The following is a 13,047-nucleotide window of genomic DNA, read 5'->3' on the forward strand; positions in this document are numbered from 1 at the left end:
ACAAAAGACAGAAAGGTACTTAAGGCAAAAATGAAAGGAGGGTGGTTGGTCAGGGTTTTGATCACACAGACTGAGATATGTTCCGGGTTGCCTCTGAGAATAACATTGATGTATACAGTGACTCGTTGACTGGCTTAGTCAGAAAGTGCATAGAGGATGTTGTTCTCACTGTGATGATTAAAACCGTTGATAGATGGCAGCATTTGAGCAAAACTGAAAGTGCAAACCACGGCAAGGTCACTGGGAACATGGACCAGTACAAACAGTTCAGCTATGCCCTCCATAAGGCAGTCAAACAGGCTAAATGTTTCTGGCAGGGACTCCAGACAATAAAGGGATAACCAGCCACGTCGCGGACACCGACGCCTTGCTCCCGGAAAAGCTAAACACCTCCTTCGAAAACATAGTGCCGCCAACGCGGGCCACCTCCACTCATGAGGACTGTGAGCTCTCGTTCTCCGTGGCCAACGTAAGTAAGACATTAAGCGTGTTAATCCCCTCAAGACTGTCGGCCCAGACAGCATTCCTAGCCGTGTCGTCAGAGCATGTGCAGACCAGCTGGCTGGAGTGTTTTACGGACATACAGTATCCAATCTCTCCCTATCCCAGTCTGTTGTCCCCACTTGCTTCAAGATGTCCACCATTGTTCCTGTACACAAGAAAGCGAAGGTAACGGAACTAAATGACTATCGCCCCATAGCACTCACTTTTGTCATCATGAAGTGCTTTGAGACTAGTCAAGGATCATATAACCTCCACCTTACCTGACACCATAGACCCACTTTAATTTGCACACCGCCCCAATAGGTCCACAGACGGAGTCCACAGACGAGAGGCTAGTTAAGGATCATATTACCTCCACCTTACCTGACACCCTAGACTCAATACAAATTGCATACCGCCCCAACAGATCCACGGATGACGCAATCACCAATCGCACTGCACACTGCCCTATCCCATCTGGACAAGAGGAATACCTATGTAAGAATGCTGTTCATCGACTACAGCTCAACCTTCAACACCATAGTGCCCTCCAAGCTCATCACAAAGCTCCGGGGCCCTGGGTCTGAACCTCGCCCTGTGCAACTGGGTCCTGGACTTTCTGATGGGCCAACTCAAAGTAGTGAAAGTAGGCAACAACACTCCCTGTCCACCCATGACTACGTAGCCAAGTTGCAGACAACACAACAGTCGTAGACCTGACTACCAACAACGACGAGAGGGTCCTGTAGAGTGTTGCCAGGAAAATAAACTCTTCCTCAACGTCAACAAAGCGAAAGAGCTGATCGTGGACTTCAGGAGACAGTAGATGGAGCACGCCCCCATCCATATAAATGGGGCTGCAGTGGAGAGGGTGAAAAGCTTCATGTTCCTTAGCATGCACATCACTGACAACCTGAAATGGTCCATCCACACAGACAGTGTGGTGAAGAAGGCACAAAAGCGCCTCTTAAACCTCAGGAAGCTGAAGAAATTTGACTTGGCCCCTAAGACCCTCACAAACTGCTACATATGCACCATTGAGAGCATTCTGTCGAGCTATATCACCGCCTGGGATGACAACTGCACCGTCCGCAACCACAGGGCTCTCCAGAAGGTGGTGCGGTCAGCCCAACACATCACCGGGGGCACACTGCCTGCCCTCCAGCACATCTACAGCACCCGATGTCACAGGAAGGCCAAGAAGATCATCAACGCCCCTATCCATCTGAGCCACGGCCTGTTCACCCCGCTACCATCTCGAAGGCGGAGACAGTATAGGTGCATCAAAGCTGGGACCGTGAGACTGAAAAACAGCTTCTATCTCCAGGCCATCAGGCTGTTAAATAGTCACTACTAGCCGGCCTGCGCCCAGTACCCTGCCCTGAACTTTAGTCACTGTTACTAGCCTTTACTCAACTCTGCACCTTAGAGACTGCAGCACTATGTACATAGCCATTGAACACTGGGTTCTTGAATAATGTTTACAACTGTTTACCCATTTCATATGTATATACTGTATTCTAGTCAAGGCTCATCCTATATAACTACTGCTGTACACACATATATGGTCCATAATGTCTATAAACATCATTATATGCATAAATATTTCTATTCCTGCCTCTGACATAGTATTATTTAGACATTTCTTAATTGCTTTATTTTTATTTGTTGGATCTGCGTGTATTGTTTTGTATTGTTAGGCATTACTGCACTGTTAGAGCAAGGAACATAAGCATTTCGCTCCACCCGCGATAACATCTGCAAAATATGTGTACGCGACCAATACAATTTTATTTGATGGAAGAGCATATAATGCGTATGTCTAGCAACCCAAAGGTTGCGTGTTGGAATCTCATTTATGACAACAACATTTTAGCTAACTTTACAACTACTTACTATTTTTTAGCTAATTTGCAACTACTTGGCATGTTAGCTAACCCTTCCCCTGACCTTAACCTAACTCCTAACCCTAAACTTAATCCCTAACCCAACCCCTAGCCACCTAGCTAATGTTAGCCACAACAAATTGGAATCTGTGACATGTCCACGTATTGCAAATTTGTAACATGTATTACGAATTGCATATACGAATTGCAATTCGTTACATGTCATTATTGGTGTGTATTCATGGATGCCAATGGAAGCCAGAGTTCCCCAGAAAATTTACAACAACAAAAAAATACAGATATATCTTTCTTCTGTGTTTCATAATTTTCCTTCAATTCACAAGAGGCTGAACATATCCCACCAGAAAAAGCTAAACTGGAATTGTTCCATCTCATTGTGTTGTTGTCCTAAATTAGCCATGGATGGAGATAGGGATTTGGACTTGTGGTTTTATTTAATTCTCAGTACTTGTCAATGATTATAATGACAATTATGATTCAACCCTAAATTAATTAATTGTGCCTCTGGCCTGAGAGGATGGAAGTTCAATATGTAGCTAGATGTAGTAAGCTAATGTTAACTAGCTGGCTAATTGTTGCCCATGAAAGGAAGTTAGTCTAGCGAGCAAGCATTTTAGCCAGGTAGCCTAGCACAACCAAAACTAAAAGCATATACTATATGGCACAGACATAGACCGTAATGGCAACATGAAAGAGAGGTGGATGGCATTGGTGTTTCTCTACAAGTAGGGTGAGTCCACATGTTTTTTCTACTTACACACACACACACACACACACACACACACACACACACACACACACACACACAAAGGTATGGTTGAATTTATTCTGCCACTGTGTTTTCTTATTGTCTCGGCCTTAGACCTTTATGTCACGGTGGCAAGGCATATGAACTAACAGTATTTATAGAACAAACAATGCAATTATCACAACACATAGATTGTAAAACGGCTTTTCTTTTCTGGCTTGGCTTCCCCAGTGATTTTACCCACTCACCGCTACTGCGTGTCATACAAATTGTAATTAGTAACATATCATACGAAATTGATGATGGACATCCACAAATGGACATCCACAAATTAGTCCATACCATATGATATACTAATATACTAAATATACTAAATGGAGGGAGAGAGATTTACGTGTACTAGGTTACCTCTACCCTTGAGTCCAGCATCACATCCTGTTGAGAATAGAATTAGCCTACAATTTCTAAAGTGCTTCAAAATGTCTTACCATCTCTGTTTTGAGTACCACTGGGCTGCTGTGGAAGTTCGGGTTCTTGTCCTGCTTTTCCACTTTGATCAGACGACTGATCATTTGCAGAACCAGTACTTTTCAGTGGCCAGTGCTCATCAAAAACCGGTGACTCCGCTTTGGAATTGTGCCATTCCTTCCCAATTCTATGGCAGAATTTTGAGAATTGCTATCCACTTTGTGCGCTGGTTGCTTTGGTGCCAATGCCAACTCCCTGTCCAGGTTAACCCTTGATAGGGAGTGTGATTCTGAAGCAGAGAGGATCCTTTTGGTACCGTTCTTTAAATTGATGGGGAATTCTTTGAACCACTTTGCCATGATCTCTGTATAAAGCTAATACTCTCTTTGGTCCAAAAACGATATGTACCATGCACTGTGCCAGCCCCAAAGACGCACATTTAGAAATCACAGTAGACTATTCTGAAACAAAAGACTTCCATTGCTTTAACACAAGGCTCTTTTTTTAGATTCTCTGCATGTAGTCTAAAGCCTCCACTAGATAATATTTTACTTTTTTTAAACAGAGGATATTGTTATTATAGCCAAATTGTCTAATTATAGGTTATAACCAATTCCAAATGAAATAGAATATGATTTTCATTTGATAATCATATATAATATTGATTAGGCTAACTTAATCATAATGTTCAATTTAATTTTCTAATAAAGACCACAAGGTAAAAACGAAATGAAAGAAATAATAAATGCCCTACATGTGATAGCCTATACCAAAATAAAGGCGTACCTGTAGCCTATATTGGAAGATTTCTCCCTACTTTAACCCATTGTTGATTATCTTTAAGTCAGGTCCTATCTCGGCCTCTTCCATTCAGCTGCATGTAACAGTTATTCCTTTTGGGTGAAGAGAAGTCTTTGGAGTGGGAAAACTTGAAAGAATCAAAACTTTTTCTTAGTTCTTATTCGTGATCCCATTCCCAGACTGTCCAATCTTCTTGGCTGTCTATTCTTGTGATGTAGCTCGCTGACTGTGGCACGAAGTTGAGAGGGGTGGGAAAGAAGGGTGGGGAACACACTAGAAACACAGACTAGCGTACAGTGGGAGGTGATTATTTCTAGTGGGGTCTACTATCATGGATGCAAGATGGGGAACAAAGGTAAGGCTACAAAGGTAGCCTGGAACAAAGGTAAGGCTAGGCTATTCATATAATATGTTACGAATTTACAAATCGTGTATGATATGTTACGAATTCCAAATTGTTGTGGCTAATGTTAGCTAGGTGGCTAACGCTGAGGGGTTAGGGGTTAAGGCTAGGGTAGGGTTAAGGTTAGGGGAAGGGTATTGGTCACATACACATGGTTAGCAGATGTTATTGTGTAGCAAAATGCTTGTGCTTCTAGTTCCAACAGTGCAGCAATATCTAGTAAGTAATCTAACAATTCCACAACGACTACCTAAAACACATAAATCTAAGTAAAGGGATGGAATAAGAATATATACATATAAATAAATTGATGAGCAATGACTGAACGGCGTAGGCAAGATGCAATAGATGGTATAAAATACAGTCAACACATGAGATGCGTATCGCAAGATGATGATTTCAAGTCTGTATGTAGGCAGCAGCCTTTCTGTGTTAGTGATGGCTGTTAAACACTCTGATGGCCTTGAGATAGAAGCAATTTTTCAGTCTCTCGGTCCAAAATTTGATGCACCTGTACTGACATCGCCTTCTGGATGGTAGGCAGTGAACAGGCAGTGGCTCGGGTGGTTGTTGTCCTTGATGATCTTTATGGCCTTCTTGTGACATCGGGTGCGGTAGGTACCCTGGAGGGCAGGTAGTCTGCTCGAGGTGATGCGTTGTGCAGACCGTACCACCCTCTGGGAGCCCTGTGGTTGTGGGCGGTGCAGTTTCCGTACCAGGTGGTGGCACAGCCCAACAGGATGCTCTCAATTGTGCATTTGTAAAAGTTTGTGAGGGTTTTAGGTGACAAGCCAAATTTCTTCAGACTCCTGAGGTTGAAGAATGCGAAGGGCGCCTCAACCTCAGGAGTCTGAAGAAATTTGGACCATTTCAGTTTGTCCATGATGTGTACGCCAAGAAAATTAAAGCTTTCCACATTCTCCACTGCTGTCCCATCGATGTGGATAGGGGGGTGCTCCCTCTGCTGTTTTCTGAAGTCCACGATCATCTCCTTTGCTTTGTTGACGTTGATTGAGAGGTTATTTCCTGACACCACACTCAGAGTGCCCTCACCTCCTCCCTATAGGCTGTGTCATCGTTTTTTGGTGATCCAGCCTACTACTGTCGTGTCATCTGCAAACTTGATGATTGAGTTGGAGGCGTGCATGGCCACGTAGTCATGGGTGAACAGGGAGTACGGGAGGGGGGGCAGTGTTGAGGATCAAGTGGAAATGTTTCCTACCTTCACCACCTGGGGGAAGCCCATCAGGAACTCCAGAACCCAATTTCACAGGGTGGGGTCGAGACCCAGGGCCTCAAGCTTAATGATGAGCTTGGAGGGTACTATGGTGTTGAATGCTGACCTGTAGTCAATGAACAGCATTCTTACATAGGTATTCCTCTTGTCCAGATGGGATAGGGCAGTGTGCAGTGCGATGGCATCGTCTGTGGACCTATTGGGGTGGTGTGCAATTTAATGTGGGTCTAGGGTGTCAGGTAAGGTGGAAGTGATATGATCCTTGACTAGTCTCTCAAAGCACTTCATGATGACAGAAGTGAGTGCTACGGGGCAATAGTCATTTAGTTCAGTTACCTTTGCCTTCTTGGGTACAGGAACAATGGTGGCCATCTTGAAGCATGTGGGGACAACAGACTGGGATAGGGAGAGATGGAATATGTCCGTTAACACACCAGCCAGCTGGTCTGCCATGCTCTAGGGATGTGGCTAGGGATGCCGTCTGGGCCAGCAGCCTTGTGAAGGTTAACACGGTTAAATGTCTTGCACTTGAAATTTTCTGGATTGACTGACCTTCATGTCTTAAAGCCATGATGGACTGTCATTTCTCTTTGCTTATTTGAGCTGTTCTTGCCATAATATGGACTTGGTCTTTTACCAACTAGGGCTGTCTTCTGTATACCACCCCTACCTTGTCAAAACACAACTGATTGGCTCAAACGCATTAAGAAGGAAAGAAATTCCACAAATGAACTTTTAACAAGGCACACCTGTTAATTTAAATGCATTCTAGGTAACTACCTCATGAAGCTGGTAGAGAGAATGCCAAGAGTGTGCAAAGCTGTTGTCAAGGCAGAGAGTGGCTACTTTGAAGAATCTCAAATATAACATCTATTTTGATAAGTTTAACACTTATTTGGTTACTACATGATTCCATATGTGTTATTTTATAGTTTTGTTGTCTTCACTATTATTCTACCATGTAGAAAATAGTAAAAATAAAGAAAAACCATTGAATGAGTAGGTGTGTCCAAAGTTTTGACTGGTAGTGTACATCAAATGATAAATCAGTGTCACAAATGTGCCTTATGCGAAGGAGTTGGCTATATGGTAAACTATTTTTTAATGAAGGTGTATGATAGCTGTTGAAATGAAGAAAGGCATTTCCCTCCGTTTCTTTTCTATACGCCATTGCCATCTTTCTTAAACAAAACATCCAAAAAGGAAACATGTCCTTATAGGACAGCCTACTAACATACATTTAATGGACGGCATCCTGGAATTCATGTAGCCTATGTAAAGAATTACTGCGATTTAAGATCATCACCTGACCAAATGAAAAAAATGTAATCAATATATCTCATAAACAATTTAATAAACGTAGAATAGGGATTATTATCATACACGATGTCCAACTCAAATTTCTCTATAAATATATTTGCATAATTGGGCGATCCCATGGCATTTAGGTAATGACATCATAATGTATTTGTAATGCTTGTGTTTATCTTTATTGGATTTTCATGTTTCCCCCACAGCTCCCTCTGCTGGGATCTCTTGATTGAGCCAATACTGACTGTGAATGTATAATTAACTACGCCCAAGAGGGATTGTTGTTGTGACATTGATTGACATTGCCCTTAAACGCTTAAAAAGGGCTAATACCCAAAACGTTCATGAGGATGTATTTACCGAGTGCTGTCCTATTTCTGTTCTTTGGATTATATATGAGGATACAGCACCCGATTTAAGTTTATATAAAGTGGAGTCGAGCATGTTGTTTATCTTTTCAAACACTATTATTACAAACAGAGGGAGTCCATGCAACTAATTATGTCACTTGATAAGCACAGTTTTACTACTGAATTTATTTAGGTTTGCTATAACAAAGGGGTTGAATACTTGACTCAAGAAAGACATTTAAGCTTTACATTTGTTATTGATTTGTAAACATTTCTAAAAACCTATTTTCACTTTGACATTATGGGGTATTGTGTGTAGGCCAGTGACACAAAATTTCCATTTAATCCATTTGAAATACAAACTGTAACACAACATTTGGAAAAAGTAATGGGATGTGATTACTTTTGTGTCCATCCCTACTTCAGCGTTGAAAGTGGTCCGTTCTAGACTGCTCCATAACCTGCTGTTAAATAAAGGTGAGGTAATTCACAAATTACGTAAACAATGTGTGCCATTTCTTGCACAAAATGAATCGGTAAAACTACAGCTAGAAGTATTATGAAATGTAATAACGTTTATTATCAACCTGGATGCAGAGAGTGACTGATTTAGAAATCTCGTTTTAGGACACCCCTACTTTCCCTCTGAGTTGTAATGTTCCCGGGTGCGCGTCTCCTGCCTGGCCCTCTTTGTCCGGCGGCGACAGTAGAGGCCGTGATTAATATGGAAAAATTTGCGTTTTTGTATGAATTATTATTTTAAGCTGTATCACAACATAAAGCATATACCATGTGAGGACTGGTATATCGGCAATGACACACCGGAGATGTTCATATTAACGGACTGCAGAGCAAGCAACGCCGGAGAAAGGGTATAGTTTGCTTCCCAATAATGCTAGCAAGCTAGCTAGCTAGCTTTTCGTAGCTAACTAACTCAAGTAGCTAACATTTTACTAGAGACCGGTTATTTTGTACCGCTTGCTATGAAGGCGAAACTGGTCAATTAACCAAATTGAATGTAGATGATTAATTATTATAAATCATAATCTACATGTTATCTATCACAAACATAGTAACTAGCTAGCGACTAACGTTACCCAAATGCGATAGCAAACGTTGCTATCCAGCTAGCTAGCCAACTATCTTAATTGCTAACTTAACTCATCTGTAACTAAGTTATTATTTTTAGAGCGAGGAAGGTAGTGTTATGCAACTTGCATTCTGGCAAACATTATCCACAGTTTCATTCAGCCCGGCTCTTCATTTTTTGCAAGGTGGCTGCTGAAACTAACCCTGGCTAGCCACAGTTGTTGGCCACCGAACTCCGTGACAGTCAAAGCGTTGTGCGCAATATATCTAGCTGTAAAACGAGTTGTGAATTGCAAGGGGATACACATTACCTATCTAACTATAGAAACCGTCCTCCTATCCAAAGACCGTGTATGACTCTACTTGCGAGTATTGCTCAGGTCCAAATTATCAAGACTTTTCGTCATTAAAAAAAAATCTTACATGATATGAACGGTGAAATTTCACCGCACCGACAGTCATATTAATGGCTGCCGAATCGGGGAGACTACTGGCGGGACAAGGCCAAGGAAAGCGAGGCAAAGGTAGGTATATGATAATTCATTCATCCACCCCCGTCTGTCTCAGATCAGAACTAACCATTAGTTACCACTGCTGAAAATCCACGTGTCTACAGGACTGTAGACAGTTGTTCTGTCATGTAGTTTGTCTGACCTGCTATTCATGTTGGTATTCGCCTGCCTTGTAATAATTTCATTTCTACGTTCTCATGATGTGTCCATTATTTCCCTCTGTGTCTCATAATCAACCAAACCTGTCCCCCTGCTTGGTGATTTGTTGTGGCTGTTCAACACTCAAATTAAATCTAAGTTTATCGGTACATACACAGTTCAGATATTATAGCGGGTGTAGCTCTTGAAAATCCATCTCCATATGTAGTGTTTTCAACCATTAAATTCGCCTCCATGTAAACTACAATTTAGTCATTTAGCAGACTCTCTTATCCAGAGTGACTTAGAGTTGTGAGTGCATACATATTCATTCGTACTGGTTCCCCATGGGAATCAAATCCACAACCCTGGCATTGCATGTGCCATGCTCTACCAACTGAGCCACATGGGACCAATTGTGATGCTGTGTTTTTTAAAGGTCCCAAACAGTCATTCAGATTCCCATGTATAATAGCCTTTTGAGTGACTGAAATATCACCAATAATATTTTTGAGGGGTAGAAATGTATTAACATTTTAGAAATTACTTTCTCTCATGGCTTACTAGCAGGAAGTTTGAAAATACAGGCTGAGTAGGCAAGGAGCTTATATTCATGAGGTCACCTTTACTGACATGTCTTTGACACGCCTATGTCAATAAACTTGGATGCAGTGTTGCAGGAAAATCATCTCAAGCAAATTTGGTGATACACAAAGCAACTCAAACAATATTGAAGTTCCATCAATGGTGTAATTTTTATTTATTTATTCATCTCCCGATTGGCATGTCTCTTGTGATGCAGTTCACAGCAGCACTGATGGATGTGTTGACATGACAACTGTCAGTTTTGACCCCCCCCCCCCCCCCCATCTTCTTGTTCCATGCTGGCTCAAGAACTAACTAGCCAATAACTAGCTAACACCAGACGCAGATGAAAGGGAAGACATGTAAGTATCTTTGCCATAGATGAAGTGTAAACTTTTAAATAATAATGGTATTTGCTGACAACCTACAGTCCCAATTTGGGCACTAGTAGAGTAGCCATCTAGCTATATAAATCACGCCCCTCCGCAAACATGCCTTCTCCCCGATGTTGGTTATAAGGTGGTACTTATTTCAGTTGGGTAAGAGAATATGTTACCATTGGTGTATTAAAATGAGTTAGGGTGACATCCCCCTATCCCCTCAATAATCCCGCCCTGTGAATCCATGTGGGAGAGGACCAACAATTTATGATCAAACTTTATCAATGTAGATGCAAAAGTCATGTTTCATACTTTGGTCATATACTTTGATCTGGTTTCATCCGAATATCATCACATTTAATGAGAAACATAATTTTGACTGTTCATGACCTTTAGAGACGTCAGTCATAGTTTTCTAAACATATTTATCTTTCATGTCACCGAGAAATAATAAAAAAGACACTTACTGTAGCAGTTTTGCACAGATCTTCACTTCCTCCCCAATTAGCTTACACATGGGTGTTTGGAGCATGCTAGATGGCTAATTAGCACAAGTGACGGCCTATGCCTTCCGTAAACAAGCGCTGTAACATGGAGATATGTGACTCGTTTCAGGAAACTAGGTTTATGTCACTACTTCACAGAAGAGCCATTTGAACGTACATTTACATTTTTTATATTTTTTATGTAAATGTTTTTTGGGGGCTGAAATGCTTTCTTGGAAATGATGTGCCTTAATTAAGAGAGATGAGTTTGGATTTGTCTGCCATGTAGCACGCTTCTGTCTATAACGTGAGCTGGTCAGTATGTGTAGGTAATCCTTTCTAACGCAGCTTTTTTGAAAGATATCACGTAGTAGAACTGTGTTGCTCTCCGTTTCTGGAGGACCGAGTTTTGAAATCAGTGGAATTCGTGTAGGATAGCTAAGGAGATGGAGAAAATTCAGGCGTTTGATTGCAAATATGCAGACCGAGTCGAAAAGAGAACATTTATACAACCAGAAGGCTGTTGTATAAAACACCTGTCTCCAGATAACATCTTCAAACTAAGGGAAACCATGGTATCCATGACAGAGAGGGTGAAGCGTCCATCCATGTATACAGGTAAGATAGTCTAGCTAGCTACATTTTCAGATATTACACCTTTCACATTTTGTCAGTCGTTTTCATTTGAAGTTAGTGTACTGTTAGCTAGCTAACGTTACGTGTATGATCTGTGTAGTTTCTTGTATCTCAGAGCCATTTGCGTAACGTTATCCGTTGGGATGATGTCACTGCGACAACTGTCAATAGACGTAGTTGGCAAATACGGTCTGGTGATCTACTCTGATTTCAGAGCACTCTCGTCAGTGTGCCAGAGCGCAGAATAACTGACACATTTACGAATGCTCAACACCAGTTGAATATGGCCGGTGTCAGTTAAAGTTGGCAAAAAAACGTAACTAGATTGTTGCCAGCAGCACAGTTGCAGTCACCAATGCCCTGAATAACATAAAAACAGCCTAACCAGCTCTGCTAGGGTGAGTAAAATGGTCAGTGAGCTGTTCTCTCATTTGTGTCTGGAAGTAGCTAGCCAACGTTAGCCAGTTAGCTTGGGTGCTTGACTGCTGCTGTTAGGTTGGAACGCTCGGATCAACCCTACTCCTCGGCCAGAGCGTCCAGTGTGCACTCAACACTCCTAGAGCAAACCACTGAGTTTACGAACGGACAATCTGACAACGCTCTGAGTTTATGAACGCCCAGAGCGCACTCTGAGCACACTCTGACACTCCAGATTAAATTTACAAACACACCCATAATATAAATCAGCCTTTAGTCTTGAAATCTTTGGTTGTTTAGTACAAGTTCTCACATGTGAATCCTAAAGAGATGGGTTGGGCTAAGGCTTTAGATGGTGTGACCGATACTGAATGGGTGTAGATAAAGAAGGGCTGTTGAGTAGTGTTGCACATTTTGGGGAATATATGGGAATGATCGGTAATATATGGGAATTAATGGAAATGTATGCAAATTATTATTAATAACATTTAAATGTAAATGTATATATTTACTATATCATATGGAGACATAATTGCATGTTATTAAATCCTTCCAATAGAAATAAAAAAAAACTATTTAGTTACGAATTGAACTCTAATTAAATGAGTTGGCTGAACATCAACAAAGGGAATATTGAATGATCCCCAATGATCCATCACATCTCTAAAATGATAGTCTAGAAACCTAAAGCTTTAGTTGTCTTCCTCTCAGGCTTCCATGTCTTCTCCCTGAACCTCATCAATGTCCACCACTTGTACATCAGACGGCTCATTGTCAGGCTCAAAAAGCGACAAGTTTGCCCGGATGGCCACCAATTTTTCAACCCTTGTATTGGTCAGCCTGTTGTATGCTTTGGTGTGTGTGTTCCTAAAACAAGGACAAGTTGCTGGCGGCTGGTGTTTTGGGGATTTGGAGGATGATGGAGGCAACAGGGAAAAGAGCCTCAGATCCACAAAGTCCCTTCCACCAGGTGGCTGATGAGATGTTGGCACGACTGCCATATTGCATCTCCATCCCAAAGCCCTTGCTTGGAAGTGTACTTCGCCAGACTGCCAAGAACCTTGCCCTCATCCAGGCCTAGGTGGCGAGACACAATA

At 41.8% G+C, this 13,047-nt stretch overlaps 1 protein-coding gene across 2 annotated transcripts in view; it reads left to right on the forward strand.

Annotated features, from left to right (window-relative positions):
- Positions 1 to 8,351: 8,351 nt before the first annotated feature.
- The window catches only part of LOC109903790 (pygopus homolog 2-like), a 29,083-nt gene continuing 24,387 nt past the window's right edge, over positions 8,352 to 13,047 (forward strand). Inside the window, exon 1 of one of the 2 annotated variants that reach the window (XM_020500741.2) lies at positions 8,352 to 9,321. In XM_020500741.2, the coding sequence (XP_020356330.1) occupies positions 9,264 to 9,321 (58 nt within the window). In that variant the 5' untranslated portion in view covers positions 8,352 to 9,263. The remainder of the gene's footprint in view (positions 9,322 to 13,047) is intronic. The other variant, XM_020500742.2, reaches the window with a different exon arrangement.

The sequence above is a fragment of the Oncorhynchus kisutch genome, linkage group LG14, assembly GCF_002021735.2.
Source record: "Oncorhynchus kisutch isolate 150728-3 linkage group LG14, Okis_V2, whole genome shotgun sequence".
NCBI classification, from domain to species: Eukaryota; Metazoa; Chordata; class Actinopteri; order Salmoniformes; family Salmonidae; genus Oncorhynchus; species Oncorhynchus kisutch.